The sequence below is a fragment of the Protopterus annectens genome, chromosome 1.part2, assembly GCF_019279795.1.
Source record: "Protopterus annectens isolate FY-2018-M chromosome 1.part2, PAN1.0, whole genome shotgun sequence".
NCBI classification, from domain to species: domain Eukaryota; kingdom Metazoa; phylum Chordata; order Ceratodontiformes; family Protopteridae; genus Protopterus; species Protopterus annectens.
Genome location: NC_056727.1, coordinates 384,127,678 through 384,148,308, shown reverse-complemented (window position 1 = coordinate 384,148,308; position 20,631 = coordinate 384,127,678). Strand labels below are relative to the sequence as shown.

At 44.7% G+C, this 20,631-nt stretch overlaps 1 protein-coding gene across 1 annotated transcript in view; it reads left to right on the top strand.

Moving 5' to 3' along the window:
• The window catches only part of TMX4 (thioredoxin related transmembrane protein 4), a 640,042-nt gene that overhangs the window by 552,124 nt on the left and 67,287 nt on the right, over nt 1-20,631 (top strand). Inside the window, exon 6 of the mRNA XM_044056560.1 lies at nt 1,120-1,221. Coding sequence (XP_043912495.1) covers nt 1,120-1,221 — 102 coding nt within the window. The remainder of the gene's footprint in view (nt 1-1,119; nt 1,222-20,631) is intronic.

The following is a 20,631-nucleotide window of genomic DNA, read 5'->3' as shown; positions in this document are numbered from 1 at the left end:
TTCCTATGCGGTGTAGTCCTGAGTCAGACTCTTGAATTCGGGGCCCTTCTAGTTGCGTTGCTACCCTGGGCTCGGTCATCTTTGCCTTTTCAGGTGTGGTCATCTGGTTTCTTCCACCTTTGTGGTTTACTACTTGGGGAATCTGCCTGTTCAGGTGATCCATCAGGAAGGGTTGCTAATGTTAGCTGTAGCAGATTTCTTAACATATATGTTGTTGTAAGAAAACAATCCTCTCTAATGGGTCACAAATGTCCTTCCCGTATCTTCTTGAGGGTGATCAGTTACTCCAGACTGTCTTGGCTGCTGGAGGAGTTCCTTATACGTCAGGGGAGCATATTTTTCTACATTACTTGTTGGCAATAGAGGTGATGGAAATTTCTTGATTTGCATGTGGGTGTTTACTAGTGGCTTGGGAGAACTGATGAGATGGGTTAGACAGACCCAGTTATATAGATGACACCTACGATGTCACAGTTTTCATTGTCATGGAAATGCCTCCTTCCCAGAGTATGAAAGTTTATGGGAAAAGGAATGCCGAATGGCAGAGAGAATAATCTCAAGAAGTGGAAACATCAAGGAGGCCCCTCTTCGTTGATCAAATTATATGTTAAGAAGACATCTGTTATATGTATGAGAAAAGTTACTTTTCATTATCATTTCACTGTCCAACTGTGTCTGGATGGCCTCACCATTTTGAGGCTGTAGATGAACTTCCCTTTAAATTATTAAAGACTGTGAATTATTGTTTTTTTCATATTGAGTTTTTTGGTTTGTGTTGCACATAACATGCATGTAAACAGTGTGGGGGTTAAACTGAATAGGGTAGTAGGCAAGTGTGAAAATGAGAAAAAAAATCAGAAATAGCTCAGGTGGGTTATCTGACGAGGACAGCTAACTACTACAGAACTCACCAGAAACCTACTAATGTGGTACATGTATATCTGATGTTTTCCATTATATTCTGAAATTAGCAAAACATTTATTTTTGTAAGAGTAAAAATGTTGCAAAAATATGCATGTTATTGTTTTCACTTTTCTTTGTTCTGCTGTTTAGTTTTTATGAGTTTCATGTTTAAAGTTGGCTTATATTAGAATTAACAGCCTATTTCTTTTTTCTAGCAAATACATAGCTATTTTACAGAGACCCATGGGATACCTGCTTGGGGATCGTATTTAATATTTGCTTTGATAATCTTGCTGACAGGTCTCTTCTTTGGACTGGTAAGTAATGTCATTGCTGTTTTTATGTATTCAGTTTCATACAGTGCAAAGAGCAGTTAAGGACCTGTATGCAAATTCATCTTACAGTTCTGACATTTTCTAGCTTTCTTTTTTGTGTTAGTTAAGTTGTTTGGCGAGTGAACCTAAAACTCTGCTGTTCAGATCTCTTCTGCCTCATAAAACATTTCTTAAAAAGTTTTGCAGATAATTTTAAAGTTTCTTGATGTTCTGTTTCACTCTTCATTTCATGATAATTAATCATAGGAAGTTACTAGGCTATTTGCCTCAAGGCCCTTACTAGCCTAGCCAAGAATTTAGCCCGTGTTTCAGCAAGTCAGCACCCTATGCCACTGTCCAGCAGGGACACAGGTGGAATTCCAGGGGTGCATTTTCTGTTCCCCATCCAGTTATCCAGGTTGTTATTAAAAAGAGTTAATGAGGTATTCTGCTTGATGTGGAGAGGGAGTCTATTCCATAAAAGGGGGGGGGGAGTATCTGGGACACAAATGTGTCCCTCCAACAAGTCCTATTGATGTCACAGACCAGGTTGAGTTGCTCGTGCGGGTTACTTGAGTGGAGCTTGACTTGCGGATATGCAGCAGTCCCATCAGGGCAGGGTCTGAGATTGCTTTGTATGCCAGACAGAGGTTATCTCTGAGGAGTCTGTAGGTGAATAAGTAGAAGGACAGGGCCTGCTGCCTGTCTGTGTAGGCCCTGGATTCTCCTGGTGAGGAACTCTGTGGTCTGTCCAGCTGCTGCGTGTGCTTTGTGAGGTGCATGCCGAAAGGGGCATTGTACTCAATAATGGGTCTTATAAGAGAAGAATACAGGGATATTATGACCACCTTGTCCCTGGAAGAGATACCCTTACTAATGAGGTGGGCCATGTAGAAAGCTTTCCATACAATGGAGCCAATATGGTGGTCAAAAGTCACTTTGCTATAAGCCTGGGTGCCCAAGTCCCTCACGACTGATTGCCTGCTTAGGACCTTATCATCAATGTGATAATTTGGGGACATCACTCTCCCTAAAGGGGGGATGATGATGCATTTTTTGGCACTCAGTTTGAGGCCATGTTTCTGGCACCAGTCATTTGTTTGGATTAGACCCTCTTGGAGGATGTCCACATCAGTAGGGATATTGATGACAACACCCAGCTTGCAGTCATCTGCAGACTTGGTCAGCCAAAGCCCACTGGTTTTGGCCTGCACCTCAGAAAAGTAGATCTCAAACAGCAGAGGCCCCAAGACCAATCCCTGGGATACACCGCTCATTACGGGTCTACTGCTTGAGGTGGCTTCACCTGTTTTGACTAGGTGGGTTCTATCAGTGAGCCAGTTTGCTACCCATATGGTAACATGGATTGATTCATAGTTGAAAGAGTTTATCTATTATACCTGAGTGAGTAATCGCATCAAAGGCTTTGGCCAGATCAAGGTAGACAGTGTGCACCATCTTCCCCTCATTCATGGCCTTGGTGACTGTTTCAAAGAACTCGACCAAATTTAACAGGCATAACCTCCCCTTGACGAAGCCAAACTGTGTGGGATAGAGTGTCTGAGGGTTGACAATGTCCTTGTTAATGAGGTCCATGATAATCTGCTCCATGGCCTTGCACATAGGCTAGTTAGGCTGATGGGTCTATAATTTCCTGAATCGGTGGACGCTCCACCTTTGTGCAAAGGGATGACAGTGGCTGTACTCCACTCAGCTGAGGTGAAGCCGGTACTCAGGCTTTGGTTGAATAGGGCGCCTAATGGTGCTGCAAGTTCCTGCCTGAATTCATGTAGGATGCAGCCTGGTATGTTATCGGGTCCCATGGAGGCTGTATTTTTTGTCCTTGAAAGGGCAGTGATTATTTGCTCTCTAGAGATAAGGGGAGGGGGGCAGGTATTGGGGATGGTCCTGTTTTACTGATGGGGGGACAGAGGGGTGAAGTTTTCATTGAACCTGTCTGCCATCAGGTTAACTATATCTACAGCATATGCATATGTCATGACCTTGACCACCAGTTCTGATCAGATCTGGGTGCTTCCCTTGAGATTGCAAATATATGTGAAGAAGGCCTTATGATTGCCTTCAGTAGATGTGACCAGTTTGGACTCGAAGTTTGCTTTGGATGATTTCACTAATGGTCTTATTTGCTTGTTCAGGCTAAGGAAAGATTGCTTCCAATTAGGCACCTGCTCCTTCTTGGCCCTGGACAGCAATTTTTTTCATTTTATTATAGAGTTTGTTTATTGCAGATGTCCACCAGACAGGTTTACTCTTCCTTGAGGAGGATGATTTTATCCTGTTGGGTATTCCTGATTCCATGCAGCTATATAAATGCTCATATAGTACTTTGGTCTAGGTCTGGACATACGTGCCAGTTCCTGTGGAGGGGGAGGGGCTGTAAAGCTGTTTATACCTTCCCTCAGGAGGTTGTAGTAGCTTTGGAGAAGTTTTTTTGTTTGTCCTTAGATAGGGAAGGTCGGGGTGAGATAATGACTTTGAAAGTGACCGCTTTGTGGTCGGATCTTACCAGGAATGATTACACTGTACGAATGCTGCAGTGGTTACTCATGTTGGTTAATACCAAGTCCAAGATATTTTCACCTCTTGTTGGGGTGTTGACCAACTGGTCCAAGGCATTTGCATTGACGAAATCAAGGAATCTCTGGGCATTTGTGTTTTGGCATGAGTATTTCTTCCAATCTATGGTTGGATAGTTAGTCGCCCAGGATCAGAGTAAAGGGTTGAATCTTGATAGATTCGAAGAGGTCCAGATAGGTAAAGTGGGCATCTTGAGTCAAACTTGGAGGCCTATAGCTAGCTATGATTTGAATAGGGGTCTTGTCAGTTGTTTCCTGTGCGTCATACTGTTTAACCAGTCTAGAGATGTGTAAGTCTTTTATATGTATTGCAACTCCACCTCTTTTTGCTTTGCTGCCCAGTGTTTGGTATCTGAATGTATGATGGGATGAGTAACCTGGTATGGCTTGGGTGCCTTCTGCAGCTTTGAACCAGGTTTCAGTGACTGCACAAATGTCAGCATCTTCCAGGGTTAAGAATGCTAGCAATGAGTGCAGTTTCATGTTTAGACTCCTAGCGTTTAGCAGCTTGACCTTTTAATTTACGTTTTGATGAAATTTTCATGTTGGCAGTTTTGACCTCATGGCATTGCCTAAAAAAGCTACTATGGTGGAGGCAAGAGCCTTTGCCATAAGCCTGAAGCCCAAGGGAAACAGCCCATCTCCGGCAAAGCATTGTGGTTTATCAGGCCTGTCATCCCAGGCTGTCAGGTACTGGATCCCATTGAAATTACACTGGAAACTAAGCCATTTGTTAGTCAATCATTTTCTGTTTGTATTGAGGCATCATTCTGGGTGACGGTAGAATGCTGCTCAAGGCTAGGAACATACCTGTCTGGAACACATAATGTTCTTCGTATTTCACTGTTGCAGTCATTACATTTGGGTAATCTGATGGCAGGTTGCCCTCAGTCGGCCTGAATAACAAAGTCTTGGGTCCTGAGTTGGTTGCTGTCTCCTCTTCCATGACTTCAGGTAGTCAGGGGTATAAAACATGCAGCCAACGCCATTTTAATCAGTCTTTCTTGCCGCATGGTGCCCGAAACAGAAGCAGTTCGCAAGTGCCGATCGGCAGACTCCTGAAATTTTCATTTTCGAGTTTCAGAACCGAAGTCTTAAACTAAAGCTAAGTACCCCATTGGGGAAACTTTTTCTTGCTCCTTACCGATGTCAGTAAAAGTTAACAATTTTATTACTTGTGGGAAACAAATACCTCATAAGGATTTTCATTTGTACTGTATTCCTTGCCTAGGCCCTGACCACAACGTGCTTTGCTGTCGATTTTGTGCTAAATTTAACCAACGCACTATTAAGCGTCAGTATATTTTTGCTTCTAAATACTTTGGCTCAAGATTTAACTCTCCTGAAATGTCGTCGGTTAGCAATCCGACTACTGGAATTCACAAAAATCGCAAAGAAAAAGACAAGAGACAGACCGTTGAGGTCCAAAACCGATAACGAAGCTTCTCCTAAGCCAGTCGCCGGTACTCAGTGAGGCACTTTCGCAGCCCCTGATGCCCGCTACTTTTGATTCTCAGGCCTCTACAGAGACCCATTCGGAGTACGGTATGCCGTGAGATTCTTCAATTATTGAACCCACAGATGTCTCTCCCTTGGATGGGTCCACTGCCACTGTGCAGGCACTGGCTACTGAGGGTGTTTTCAGGCCTAAAGATTTGTATATTAAACAGACGCCATAATCAAAAACAAGGCCAAAACCAACTTTTATGTCTAAAAAACTGACGCATGAGCCACGTGTTCAGGCCCCTATGCCTAAAAAACAAATTATCAAAATGGCTGAGGATTTAATTACCTTGATCAGGGGTTCCCAACCCCCTCCTGCTAAGAGGCCTAGGCAAGGCACTGATTATGAATCTTCAGATCAGGTTTCCATTTCTTCTGATTCCTCTTCTGATCAGGAATTTTCTCTTTCCCCTTATGAGGACTCTGATGTAGAAGAATCCATCCCTTCTGCTTCTCCTCCTGAGGATTTTTCTTTTGGAGAAACTTTGCATACCTTAAGGGAACATTTTCATTGGGAGAGTCAGGATTTTTCAGAATCCATAAAGAGGCTTAGGGATTTTCTTCTTCTTCCTCAGCATAGGCCTATACCTCCTGTTTTAGACATTGTTGATTATGTTTTCTCAGAATCCAGCATGGCTCCTGATTCCCTGCCTCTGGCTCCTAGTAAGCCAGACAGATATTACAGGGTTCCTGACTCCCACTTCAAAAATCCTACTGCTGACCCTGAAAGTATTTCTCAGGGTCCCAAGGGTGTGTTAAGGCTTCTACTGCTAAAATCCTACCCCTTCTGATAGAGACTCCAGGGCGCTGGATACATGGGTTAAGAAGGTTTATACGTCTGCAACCCTGGCAATCAGGGCTTTAAACTGTCAATTTCTTATGCTTAAATATCAACAGCCTGTCATGGGCTTACTTAAACAGAAACAGCTCACCTCTGGCAAAGCATTGTGGTTTGTCAGGCATGTCATCCCAGGTGTCAGGTACTGGATCCCGTTGAAATGACACTAGAAACTAAGCCATTTGTTAAAGTCAGTCATTTTCTGTTTGTTTCGAGGCATCATTCTGGGTGATGGTAGAATGCTTTTCAAGGCTAGGAACATACCTGCCTGGAACACATATTCAGCATGCTCGATCATGTCTGTCTTCATATAGTCCACAGAGGTACATCTCAAGTCATTCACACCAACATGGGCTGTGACTGAGTCATAACAGTACCTGTTGAGAAACTTGAGTGCATGGGTGATATGGCGGATTCTGGCACCCGACAAACAACTAACCGTGACTTTCTCCTTATCCAGCCTGGTGAGGGGCACATCTCTCTGTCTTACAATGGAGTCTCATATGACTAATATGTTGGGTTTATGCCTTAGTGGCTGTGAGACACGTGTGAGAACTATGTGTGGTGTGGTTGGCAGTGGCGTTTGCATGTGTGTTTGCCTCTAAGGTCTCTTTTGTTTGGGTATGTTTTTGTTGAGGACCTCCGCATATGTGGGGGTGTGTGTAGGTGTGGGTGATGGTTGAAGTGTGGTGTTCGTGTTGCCAACCTTCTCAGTGCCAGATATACTGGCTTCAACAGACCAGTTTCATGGAACTAGGCTGTTGTAGATAAGTTGCTCACAAAATTGACAATATCTCAGGCACCCTTCTTTTATCAAGTTTACTGTGTGTGAAATTTAAGTATGGGAACAAACAATGACCTTGTTGCAGTTTCTGCTTTGTATGAAGTCCTAGCAGAGAAGGGCCATGGGGCCTGCCTACATGGACCACATTTTCTCTGCCCATTTACTGATTGTACCTTGTGCCTGTCCATTCAAACCATTAACACACATCTGTTGACAGTGTTGCACCATTTACATTCTCACTAAAGCTTTCCTTCCCTAATGTCATAGGACAGTTCTTGACAAGCAGGTTTGTCAAAGACAAGCTCATGTGAAAAAAAGTGTTGCCACAATACATTTAGATAGAAATTACCTTGAAATTTGATACCATTTTTATATGCAGTAAAGATCCCCACCCCTTTCTCCTAGACCCCACTGCAGTGTATGAAGAACAGAAAAAGTTTTACAGTAGCAGGACATATTTCAGTCACAATTTTCATAGAATAGATGGGTAGTACTATTTTTTTTTTAATTTTTCATATTCCCTTCCACATTTTTTGTTTTTCTCGCCTGTTCATTTATCTTTTTGTATAATATCTGGTCTGCTGATATAATTTGAGTTGACATCACTTTATGAAATGGCAGATGTTATACTGTAGAATATAACATTTGCAATCATTCCATTGGGGCGGAGATACCAGTGAATGTATGGTCTCTGCTATACCAGGGCATTATTATAGCAACATATTATACCAGAACAGAATGTCTTCTTGGTATATTTCTTAATATGATGTTTTTGAAGCAAGTAATTGAAATAGGATTGGGCTTAACTTCCTTTCATTGTACATTGAGTAGCTTGACTCTTTAAGTTGATTCCGCACAATGTTAAACCCTCAAATGTAGCAAAGAATCCCACTAATTTATCTTCTTTCCTAACAACATGACAGCTTAAAATTTGATCATGATTGTCTTGCATCTATCAGGGCAGAGCCCTGGTACTTGCCTGACAAAACTGCATGTTGTCCAAGTGAAACTCATTGCCCACGCTGTGTAATGTAGAATGGCTGTCAGATGATGATTTTGGTCTTTATATTTTCCCTACATTTTACTTTTAGAATATTAGCTGATGTTGTTCTCTGACTAACCTTGTACAACTTAAATTACTAAAATGTTAACTTTTAGTGGAATTCAGATCTTTCATCAAAGAAAGGTAAATATCCTCTTACAAAATTCTGCTTTATTTTTATACTGTTGTAACTTGCAACGATATTGCATATAGCCTGCAAGTTTATTTACACTTTGCCCTGCTGGTCTGGAAGACTTAGATGTTTCTACTGATGTTTTTTTACTCTGTGGCCCTGTTTCAAGACATGTTTATTTGTGTGGATTTTTTGGAGTAATCTTGGGGCTTTTGTCATAGGACAGAAATCCCATGTCTGTATTAGATAGGTTTAGAATGCTCATCATGTACCATGTTTGCAGACCATTTTAGAGAAGATTTCTTTGTTATGGCAGGCTCTTTCTTTGAAACCAAAGCTTCCTTTTCAGTCTGTGGTGCAAAAGCTATTTTATTGTGTATTGTGCCAGCATCCATTTTGGAGTGTTCACATCTGCCAATTAGCAGTAAGAAAACAACATACGTGATTACTGGGAATAAAAATATTTTTTGTATGTGTCTGGGATGCAGACTTTGGACTGAGGCTGTGTGGCATTGTTTGCTCTTTGAGATTGTGTTGGAGTGTTATTATTTAATATGGAGGTGTAGGCACAACAAACTGTCTATTCTCATTCAGCATTTTGGGTCTAAATGGGTTTTTGCATTTGATTTAATGTACAGTTTTACTGATTGTTATTTTTACCTGGTCTAAACATATGGTTTGCAGCAGAACTAATGCTGTCCTTCCATATCACTGTTGCAGTATTCATAACTGAAGGGATCTCCTGCCAAGGATAACCAACCAGTATACCAAAGCCTTTAGTACTTACAAGCACTGTACATTACACATACGCTCCCTGCAGAAGGTGTAGGTCATAAAGGTGATGTATGGATGCACACACTCAGAACACCTTTGCCATCTGTCTGAACACCATCATTGAACATCTGTCTGAATGCCTTTCTGCTGTGCTAGTTACCAAGCCATGTTTCACATAACTGCCCCGTTGGGGTTTCTCCTCATATTTTTTTTTATGTAGTGCTGGTTGGTTTCATGTCATCCAGAAAGGAAAAATGTTGGTGTGGGAGGCAGATTCCCCATAAAGACCATCACGACTATTGTCTGTTCTGTTTGGGTGCTTCCCATGATCATATACAGTGTTCTGTCTGCCAGGCTTGTGTCCCCAAGACCCTACGTAGTCATCTCTACTCCTTATCTATTTACCTTGAAAACTAGCTTTTTAAGCTGTTGGCTCAAGTTGCTGTGTTGAACTTCTCCCATCCCAAGGGTCAGCCATTGGTCAAGAAAAAGTCCAAAACACTTGGGTCTGATACACTGCTGTCCGGCCTCCCTGAGCCTTTTTCTTGAGGCTAGTGAAAGCACAGAGGATTGCCTGGTGATTGCTTCGAATTCCTCTGCAGTGACCATATCGGAGGCCAGCATGAATCCCACTTCTCGCACATCCTCAGAGACTTTACAAATGTCTTCTACAGATGTTGAGGGAAACCTCTGCTGATTATATCCGAGAGACTGAGGGGGATTCCACAAGTCGTAGGGAGGAGATCCCTACTACACTGATTGAGTGTCTCCAAGGGCCTGACCCTTCCAGCTTGTTTCTTGTGGACATCCTGCAAACCAAGTATATTTCCTCTGCAGTAAAAGAAACTTAGTGTGAATTGTAGGATTTCAGTCAGGGTTTTTTTAATGCTTTAATGGCTTTAACACCTCCTCAAGGGGTGTCTCTGCCTGCCTCTCCCTGGCTTCCACTCCTGTTAAAAGATGGAGGGGACTGGACTCCTGAGATGGGGATAAGATTCAGGGGAAGAGTCCCTGACTTACCCTTCTCAAGTCCTTTTCCCCTTGGACCATGCTTCAGAGAAAGATAATTCTTATTGTCCATATTCCCCTTTAAAAGAACTCTTCTTTTCCTTTGGGGACACTGTTACCCCTATGATGGAATTCTTTAAGTGGGATTGCTCTTAAGTCTCTGTTATTCAGAAAAGGTATTATGAGCTCCTCCAGATGGGGTCTCCTAAGCCTTCTGTTCTTCCCATAGTTTTGGCTGCCATCCTGGATACCTTTTCAGCAGCTTCTGTGGCCCTTGATTCTTAGCTCCCTGCTCCAAAGAAACATGACAGATTTTACAAGTTGCATAATGAATGCAAATTTCTTTGTAAATGCCCTTCTGCTGATTGCTCTGTAGTGTCTGTCTCTTTTGACAAGCTCTCCAAGCTGTTGCCTCTATCAAGCTGCTTCCTTCAGATAAGAATAGTAGGGCCATGGAGAGGCTGGGCAAAAAGATTTATACGGCTGCCAGTTTATCCTTTTCAGGCCATTAACTACCAGACTCATATGACCAGGTATGTTTTGTCCCTCCTTTATTAGGTTTGTCAAGTGGTTTCTGATCTTCCTGACCCTGAGGGAACACTTCTCTCCTTACCCCTGTTGGATTCTACCTTTCAAGTTGCCCACCGCTGTATTAAATGCAGCTACAATGCAGCTGATGCTTCCTTCAAGGCTGCTGCATTTGGTTCTGTTACGAGGCAATACTGCTGGCATCGTCTTCAGGTTTTGCCTGATAACATGAAGGACAAACTATTGGATGCTTCTTTGGGTAATAAAAATCTTTTTGATGCTGCTGCTGCTGAACTTTATTTCCAAGGATAAAGGTAAAGCCGTACAGAAGTCTAAACATATTTTTGTTTCTACTATTGTTAAGTTTCAGAGGAATTACCCCTCCGAATCTGCCTTTATTCTCAAGCAGACTCGCTCTTCACCCAAAGGAAAACAGGGTTCTAGGCATGTTCCTTCTGCTAAGTCTACTCAAACTGCTATGTCCCAGAAACCTACTTTTCAGGATACGCTGAGTTCCATTTAACAATTTGCTTTCCCTTTCCTTAAGGTTACCATATCTGTCCGTCTTTCCCTTTCTCTTTAAAATTGGATGAAGATCAAAACAGACTCCTGGGTTCTGTCCATTACCTTTCAGGGATATTTCATGGTTTTGTAACCCCTTCCACCCTTTTTGGGCATCCCTCAACCTGCACAGGAACAAATCCTTCTTTTCCAGGAGGTGCTCTATTCTCTTTTAATCAAGGACACAATTCAGTCTTTGTCACCTACCCAGATAGGGAGGGTTTTTTATTCTAGAATGTTTTTGGTTACCAGCAAGGAGGGCACTTGCAGAACAATTCTGGATCACTCCTAGCTCAACACCTTTTGCAAGACTCCTTCCTTTCAGATGTTTTCTCTTTAGACTTTATTTCCTCTTCTATCCTAGCCCTTTCTGGTCTCGCTGGATCTCAAGGATGCCTACATTCATATCTCCATCCATCCCCTTTTCAGGAATATTTTTAAATTTCTCTGTTTCACCCTTGCATTTTCAGTTCTCTGCTTTGCCCATTGACCTTTCTACTGCCCCAGGCGTATTCACCAAATGCCTTGCTCCAGTGATTGCATTTTGCAGGATGAGAGGAGTTCATATCTTTGGTCTGCTCTTTCAAGCTTCTTCCCCCAGTGCTCTGCTTTAGGATCTCCGGTTTACTATTTCTCTGTTGCAGTCTGGGGTTCACCATAAACTTTCAAATATCAGCTCTGACCCCTTCTCAAGATCATATTTTCCTTGGTTGCAGGCTCCAGGCCATCCACATGCTGTCATCTCTGTCTTACCCCAAGGCCTTCTCTCCTACTACCTTTTTCCATTCTCTTCTTCCTCTGGCTTCATTCACAGCCAGGGATTTTCTCAGGGTTCCCGGGTTCATGGCTTCCAGCATTCCGGTGTTCCCCTTTGGCCAGGCTCTGCATGAGAAGGTTACAGTAGTACCTCAAACGAGTGTAGCTCTAATATTGCCACTCTCTGGACTTCCCAATCCCCTTCCTTCCTTGTCTGAGGCTTGAGCTTCTGTGGTGGATTCATCTCTCACCCCAGACCTTCCTTATCAGGCTCCAATCCCAACACAAGTGATCTTTACATATGCCTCAAACAGGGGATGTGACACCTCCTTTGGCTCACTCAAGGTTCAGGGCCTCTGGCCTCTTCATCAGCGGTTGTACCACATCATCATGAAAGAGATGAGGGCTTTGCTTCTATCCCTTCAAAGTTTTCATTCCCTCTGTCATCCTGGGCCCCTCACAAGTTTCACATATAACACCACAGTGATGTGGTATGTCAACAAGCAAGGGAGGACAATGTTCTACCTTCTTTGCAGGCTAGCTCTTCAGGTCTGGGATCTAACTGTCCAGTATCAAGTGACTCTTCAGGCTGTTTTTGAGCACAGTCTAGTGGCAGACTCTTCAAGCAGATCCATCACACAAGCTCACAAGTGGATGCTTCACAGAGATGTGTTCTTGAGCATTGTCCATCAGTGGGGTATTCCTCAGGTAGATCTTTTTGCCTCCCCTCTGAACAGACAACTTCCTCTATTTTGTTCCAGAGTCCCAAGTCCTCTGGCTTGCAAAGTAGACCCCGTGTTTTTTCCTTGGAAAGGGATGATGTTAAGTTGTCTATCTCACCTTCATTCTTGCTGGATGGGGTTCGGAGCCGATCCTCGGCTCCGACTCGGCCTTCTACTAAAGCTTGAGAGCTATTTACCGGCTCAAGGCTACCTCATATCCCACAATACTAGGCGACAGATACCCAGATCTCGTTTGCTGCTTCAGCTACGAGGTTGCGATTTTACCGGCTCCAGGTCGCATACATCTTTTTTCGTATTTTTACTGTCAATATTCCCTTATTTTTTGATAATATTCCCTCTTAGTTTAATTAGATTGTGTACCCCTTGGGATCCCACTTAGAAACTCGTTTTTTTTTTTTTTTGTTTGTTTCAGAGTCCCCCCCCCCCCCCCACCCTTTAGGGTAGTGTTAGGCTTTATTAGCTACTTTTACTAGTCTTATAGTTTGTTCTTGTATTTTATATATATATATATATATATATATATATATATATATATATATATAATTGTTAGTAATAGTTGTGTGGTTATAGTTATTGTTATTACTGTTAGTTTTACCTAGTGTGTGTGTGTGTGTGTGTGTGTGTGTGTGTGTGTGTGTGTGTGTGTGTGTGCCTTGTTTTAAGCACTAGTTCCTGTTCCCTTTGGTATCCCTTTTTTAATATGTCTAAAGATACCAAAGTCTCAGGTTTCAAGAAGTGTCTCGTGCTGTCAGAAGATGTCTCTGTCAGACGGTCACACTTCTTGTGTTTATTGCTTGGGCCCCCTACACCTGCAGGACTTTTGTTCGGTCTGCCACATCTTCAGTCCGAGAGTCCTGCAGGAGCGTAGGAACAAGCTCATTTTGAGGGGCTTACGTAAGCCAGAAGGATCCCTGGCTAAGCCTCCGTCGGGAAAATCCTTAAAGCCCGCCAAACAGTCTGCTCCCTGTTCGGAGCAGTCGCCGAGCGGAGCTCCTGCCTCCTCGTCGGTTCCGGCTGGAACCGACACTTCGAGACCTCAGTCAGCTCCGACCTTGGTGTTGGAGCCTTCTCTGAGCCGTAAACGTTTGAGGTCCCCCTCTTTAGAGTCCGTTCGTTCGGCTCCGAGGTCTCCATTGCTTCAGTCGGAGCGGAGCCATAGGTCCCACTCCTCTCGGTCCTCCAGGCTATCTGATCATGAGGGTGGTCAGTAGGCTCCTAAAGTCGCAGGCACTGGCCAAAATGTTGACCATCCCTTCTCAGCAGACTGTGGCTATCCCTGTGTCTTCGACAGTTCCTCCTCCGACTCTTCCACTGTGTTTGGAGCCGGAGCTCTTTGGGGCTTGAGTCGTCAGAACGTCAGAGCCGATACCACACCTTTCGGCTCCCTCGTCAGCTCCGATCTCTTCATTGGTTCCGTTCTTGGAGGGATCCGGGCGCCAAGACTCCCTCGGCTCCGAGGGGGTGAGTGGCATCGGACCCTTGTACGGCCCCGTTTTCCCTCTCGGGGCCTCGGCGCAGGTGAGCTCGGCCTTGACATCGGCCTTGGAGCCGTCCCTCTCTGTGCCGGGAGGGGTTCACATCTCTTCGGAGCAGGGACCCTCTTCTCTGCCTGATAGGGGAGCCTTCGAGGTCATGAGGAGCGTGCTGACTCCTATGTCGGCTCCGTGATCAGCCCCTTCGGCTCCTCCCCCCATGGTGCCTGCATCGGTCTCTGTCCACCCTGCTGACCCCAAGCATGGAGAACAGATGCTCCAGGTAGCCCCATTGGGTGTATCTTCCTCTTCCGAGGCCTCCCCTGATCATTCAGAGGAGCCCCCTCAGAAGAGAAAATGCAAGAGGAAAGATGTTGACTCCCCCGAGTCAATTACATCTGACACCGACTTGGAGGATTCGGAAGGGTCCCCAAGGTCCCCCCTCTGAGGATGTCTCCTTTTCAGACATCCTTGAGATCCTTAGGCAGAGGGGGAACTGGACTGCCCTTAACCCTTCCGAGGACGAGTCGGTGTACCTGGACGCGTTTGGTTCTCGCCCTTCCACCACCTGGGTGTCTCCGCCTTTCGACCCACTCATGGAAGTGGTGGCTCGGAAGGCGTGGACAGCCCCAGACACAGTGGAACCAATTCCCCGCAGGCCCACTACATTCATTACAGCCCCATCTGACAAACAGTTTCTGACAAAGGGTGTCCCTGTTGATGCCATGGTGGTGGCAGCAGCCACTAAGAAGGAGTTGGCTGACCCTTCGGTGCCTGTCCATCCACCTAATAAAGAATCTAGGACAATGGACAGGTACGGGAAGCGGATGTTTTCTTCAGCGACCTTTTCCATGTGGTCGCTGAATTATCTGTGCCATTTCACCCGCCTTCAAAGGGATCTTCTCAAGGAACTGGGTGATACCCTTCAGGATCCATCAGCTGCGGGGTCTCAGGAAAAGATTAACTTCCAGCTGGCGATCCCTAACTCTATAGTCAACTCCTCCATGCGGCTCATTTTTTATGCAGCCGATGGGTCGAGTAGGGCCGCAGGTACAGGCGTGGCTTTGAGAAGACATGCCTGGATGCGGTTATGTAACTTTGCTGACCCCTTTAAGGCGTCCTTCACCAATACCCCCTTCGATGGTTCAGCTTTGTTTGGACCACAGATGAAGGATACCCTTACCAGGTGTGAGCAGGAAGGCAAGACTCTCTGCCATGGGAGTCTGTTTTTCTACTCCCTCTAGACCATACCCTAAAGGTCAGAAGAGTGGAAAAATGTGGTTTTGGAAATCCCAGGGAGTCGTGCCTGACACACGTGGCGACTTTCCCTCCAGGGGCAGAGGCGGGAACAATAATAGACGCCGGCAGAGGGGGTCCGCAAAATGAGGGTAGCAGAGAATCTTTCTCTGACAAACCCTTTCAGCACCCATGAGGGGCTGCCCAACTGTCCACCTTCGGAGGCAGTCGGGGGAAGATTGTTACTGTACCCAGAAGCCTGGCAACTCCTCACACAAGACAAATGGGTACGGTCTATCATATCCGAGGGTTACAAAATCCCCTTTGCCCACACCCCTGTACAAACAAACAGGTCCCTTTCAGATGTTCCACCCGGTCTAAGGGAACAAGCAGTACTAGAAATTTCAAAACTGCTAGAAAAAAGGGCCATCCAGCCAGTCCCAACAGACCAGCAAGGATCCGGGATTTACTCCAAGTTCTTTTTGGTACCAAAAAAGACAGGGGACTGGAGACCCATTTTGGATCTCAGCAGGTTAAACGAATCTGTTCAAAGAACGAAGTTCCAGATGGTCACGCTTCAGTCCATTCTACCCTTTTTGGGTCAGGACAATTGGATGTGCTCCATAGACCTTCAGGATGCGTACTACCAAATCAAAATGCACAGACTCTCCAGGAGGTTTCTCCGCTTCTGGCTGGGAGCCAGTCACTATCAATTCAGAGCCCTGCCCTTTGATCTCACCACAGCCCCCAGGGTGTTCACCAAATGCCATGGCAGTGGTTACGACTCACCTGAGACAGCGTGGATTCCAGGTGTTTCCATATCTAGACGACTGGCTCCTAACTGCTTCCACCAGGCATCAGCTACTCCGAGCCAGGGATTATACCAGCCAAATTGCTCCGAGCTAGGTATCTCTCTAAACTTCAAAAAGTCTGCATTGTCGCCTTGTCAATCTATAACTTTTATAGGCGCAATATTAAATACAAAAGAGCTGTCGGCAAAAGTCGAAAGAGTATCAGACATTCGCCGACATGTTCAAACCTTACTACAGTGCAAAAGAATTCAGGTCAGATTTGTACTGAAAACCTTGGGTCTCATGGCAGCAGCAATCACATTACTTCCCCTGGCTCGTTTTCACATGCAGATTCTTCAATGGATGCTTTTTACCCAATGGTCTTTTCAACAGCTTCCGATGTCTCACAACATAATAATCACCCAGTCATGCAAAGACCACCTTTCTTGGTGGATGGTCTCCTCTCAAGTACTTCAAGGCAGACCATTTGTTCTTCTTCCTCCTGTTGCCACGGTGACAACATATGTCTCCCTGATCGGGTGGGGGGGGGCATTTTCAGGGCAGGACTGTCCAGGGCACTTGGCAACCCCTAGAGTACCACCTGCACATAAACGTTTTGGAGATGAGAGCAGTACTTTTAGCATTGCAAGCTCTTCAGGACTGTCTACCTACCGGGACTATTGCAATTCAGACGGACAATATGTCTGTAGTGTGGTACATCAACAAGCAGGGCGGAACCAGGTCCTATCCCTTATGTTGAGAAGCACTCAGACTCTGGCAGTGGGCGATCTACTCTCAACGGTTTCTTATAGCAACGCACATCCCCGGGAAGTCCAACGTCATAGCGGACAGGTTAAACGGAGCCATTCTCATGCCTCACGAGTGGTCTCTCAATCAGTTAGTAGCGGACAAAATTTTCCGCAGATGGGGTCAACCTTGCTGCAACCTTTTCGCAACCCTTGTCAAAAGCAAGTGCGACGACAACTTCACTCTCTTCCCCCTCCCCGGCCACTCGCCCAGAGACGCTCTAGTTCACGATTGGCCCCGGGGTCTTCTGTATGCATTCCCTCCCTTTCTCTTAATTCCAAAACTGATTTAGAAAGCAACTGCATTGGGATCCAGGATGATCCTCATTGCCCCTTACTGGCCTCGACAAATTTGGTTCCCATTCCTGCATCGTCACCTGCTGGAGCAGCCCTGGAATCTGGACCCAGAGCCAGACCTCTTGATCCATCAGTCAGGTGGGCTGCACCAATCCCTTCAGTCTCTCAACCTCACAGCTTAGTTGCTCCACTTCCAACCTTAGCCAGGCTTCCACATATTTCCCAGCCAGTGCGTGAAATCATCCTTTCTTCGCACAAATCTACTACCAGAAAGTCTTATGCTAGTAAGTGGAAACGTTTCTCCTTCTGGGCAGAGGCTAGAAATATAGACCCCTTTACAGCCCCTGTCCATAACGTTCTAGATTTTTTGGCAGAACTTTTTCGAGCAGGTTCCTCATCTGCCACCATTAGAGTCCAGTTGGCTGCTGTCGCTAATTTCCACGCTGGCCTGTCAGAGACCAGCATCATGTCCCACAAACTTTGTAAAGCTTTTCTTAAAGGGACGATTTTACTTAGGCCCCAGGTTAAAGATCCCCCGTCTCCGTGGGGTTTGAACTTGATATTAACTTCATTGATTCTTCCTCCTTTTGTACCTGCAGCTTCCTGTTCCTTAAAATTACTCTCCTGGAAGACTCTCTTCTTAGTAGCCATCACCTCAGCTAGAAGAGTGTCGGAACTTCAAGCCCTCTGTATTTGTCCTCCTTATCTTGTTTTTTTTCACAAAGATAGAGTTTCACTCAGGACTAATCCTTCCTTTTTACCCAAAATACCTTCCGAGACATATCTGAATCAGGTTATTGATCTTCCTGTCTTTTTTCCTAACTATTCGAACAAAGCTGAACAAAAGTTGCACTATTTGGACGTTCACAGGCAATTACGTTTTTATTTGGATAGGGCTAAACAAACAAGAAAATCGGACCAACTCTTCCTGTCCTATGCTGAGGGCAAGCAGGCCTGCCAGTTTCTAAAGTAACCTTATCCAGGTGGTTGGCCTCTATTATTACTTTGATTTACCAACTGAGACATAAAGAACTCCCTACAAAACCAAAAGCTCATTCCACCAGAGCATTAGCTACGTAGGTAGCTTTTCAGGCAAGACTTCCAATGAAATTTATTTGTGCTGCAGCCACATGGGCCACTCCTCATACTTTCATTTCACATTACAAGTTGGATATGGCCTCCAGGAGTCGAGCTGATTTTGGTTCCACTGTGCTCAAGAGTCTGTTCCGATGAGCCACCCAGGGCTAAGGTGCTAGGGACGCTGTCCCATCCAGCAAGAATGAAGGCGAGATAGACAGCTTAACATTAAGAAGTTATGTACCTACCATAACGTTCCATGTTAGTTGTCTTCTTCGCGCCTTCTTTCTTGCATCCCACCCTCCATCCCCTTAGCCTGGACAGACCGAGAAGAATCCCCTTTGAGACCTTCTTCCTCTGGTTGACTTTTTTCTAGGTTATGTCCTCCTCTGTTTTTAGCACTGTAGGTAAACCTTGTAGTGGGGACAGGTGCCTCCAATGTGTTAGCTCTACCAAACAAGATCTGGGTATCTGTCGCCTAGCATTGTGGGATATGGGGTAGCCTCGAGCCGGTAAATAGCTCTCAAGCTTTAGTAGGCCAAGTCGGAGCCGAGGATCGGCTCCGAACCCCATCCAGCAAGAAAGAAAGTGAGAAGAAGACAACTAACATGGAACGTTACGGTAGGTACATAACTTCTTATTTCTGTACATCTTCCCTCCCCTTCTTCTATTACCACGAGTCAGGCAGGATTCTCCCAAAATCTTGTTAGTGACTTCTTCTTGTCCCAGATAGCATTGGCTCCCCTTCTCTCTCACTTGGCTAGGGGCAATCATCACAAGTTACCTCACCAGGTGGACTTTCTCAGACGAGCAAGGAATCTCTTATTCTTGTCCACTTGTCCATTCTTCAGCTGACATTGTGGGTTATATGGTTTTGCTCTCTTTTAGACACCTCTTTTCTGAGGACGTGCTTCTAGTCATGCAGGAGGCCAGGAAGTCCACTACCAGGAAACAGTATTTATCCAAATGGAAGAGAATTTGTCTGGTGACTCTGGTGCCATCAGGATCCCCTGCCTGTTGAGGTTCCTCTGGTTCTCTCTTATTTGTGAGATGTGCTCCATGCTGGGTTGGCATATACTTAAGTTAAAGGTCACCTGTAAGCAATTTCTGCTTCTCTGCCCTTGACTCCTCCTCTGACCCCTACATTTGAAGTCAAGGCATCCTTCATATCAGGCCCCAGAGGAAGCCTGTTTTGCCTTCTTGGGACCTCCGTTTTGTTCTTGTAAAATTGACTCTGGCTATATTTGAGCATGCTGGTTCAGCTTCCTTACAACATTGTACTTGGAAAACTGCTCTTCTTTTCCTTCACTTCTGCCAAGAGGGTGTCTGAACTTCAGGCTGTAATGGCTATTCCTCCTTTCTTAGTTTCCTACATGGACAGGGTATCTCTTTGTACTAACCCTTCTTTTATGCCCAAGGCAATTAATGGGTTGTCCCTTAATCAGTCTATTCATTTGCCGTCCTTTTTTCCTTCTCTGGAGTCTGCCATTGAGAAGGTCCTTCATACCTTAGATTTACAGACAGCTCAGATATTATTTGGATGAAACTAAAGTTATTTGCAAATTTGAGCAGATTTTTCTATGCTTTCATCCCATGTCTTTAAGTTTAGCTGTTTCTGAGCAAACCATCCTGGATTTCTAAAGCCATTTATTTTTGTTATTCTTTTCATGGTAAATGTCTTTCCTCATCAGTAAAGACTCACTCTGCCAGGGCTGTTGTCTCCTCTGCTGCTTTTTTTTCAAGGGGCTAGATACCAGTTCCATCCTTGAGGCTGCTACGTGGTCTTCAATTCATACTTTCATTAAGGAGTATAAGTTGAATATTATTTCCAGGGCTAGAGCTGGAGGGCTGTTCAGTGCTGTCCTCCTCGCAGGTTTCGTCTTGAGCTTTTGTACTTTGCTTTTAGTTATGGATACTTCAACTGTGATGTAGAAGGACACAGTACAGTTGTGTAAAATATTAGCATAACAGCAGATGTTCTTCTGTTCACTGTAGAGGTATTTGTACCTCAATCTCCTTTGCGCTTGCCTGTTCTTTCTTGCCCTTCTGGCCAAGAGGCGCTTCTGTCCTATTCTGCTCCTCCTGGGGCTTTTTCACTTCTGAGTGTTTGCATCCTCATGTCATTTTTATGCCCTATGCCTTGTGTACATGTGACGTACAGCAACTGTAAGTACTAAAGGCTTTAGTATACAGACTGGACATTGGGCTGTCCTTAACAGATTTCTTCAGTTATGAATACTGCAATAGTCAAGAGAAGGGCATCTACAGCTGCACTTTTGTGAAGTTATTTGCCTTATTACAGTTAGACATTTTCTCTATACAGGTACTAGATTGTATTAATTTATTTGTGTCAGCCCAACTTATTGAAACCTCTTACTTGTAGTATAATGGCACTAGGTAATGCTACGTGTCTCTTACATATACTTCATGCATTTTTATTTATTTCAATTCAAATTCTGTAACTCTC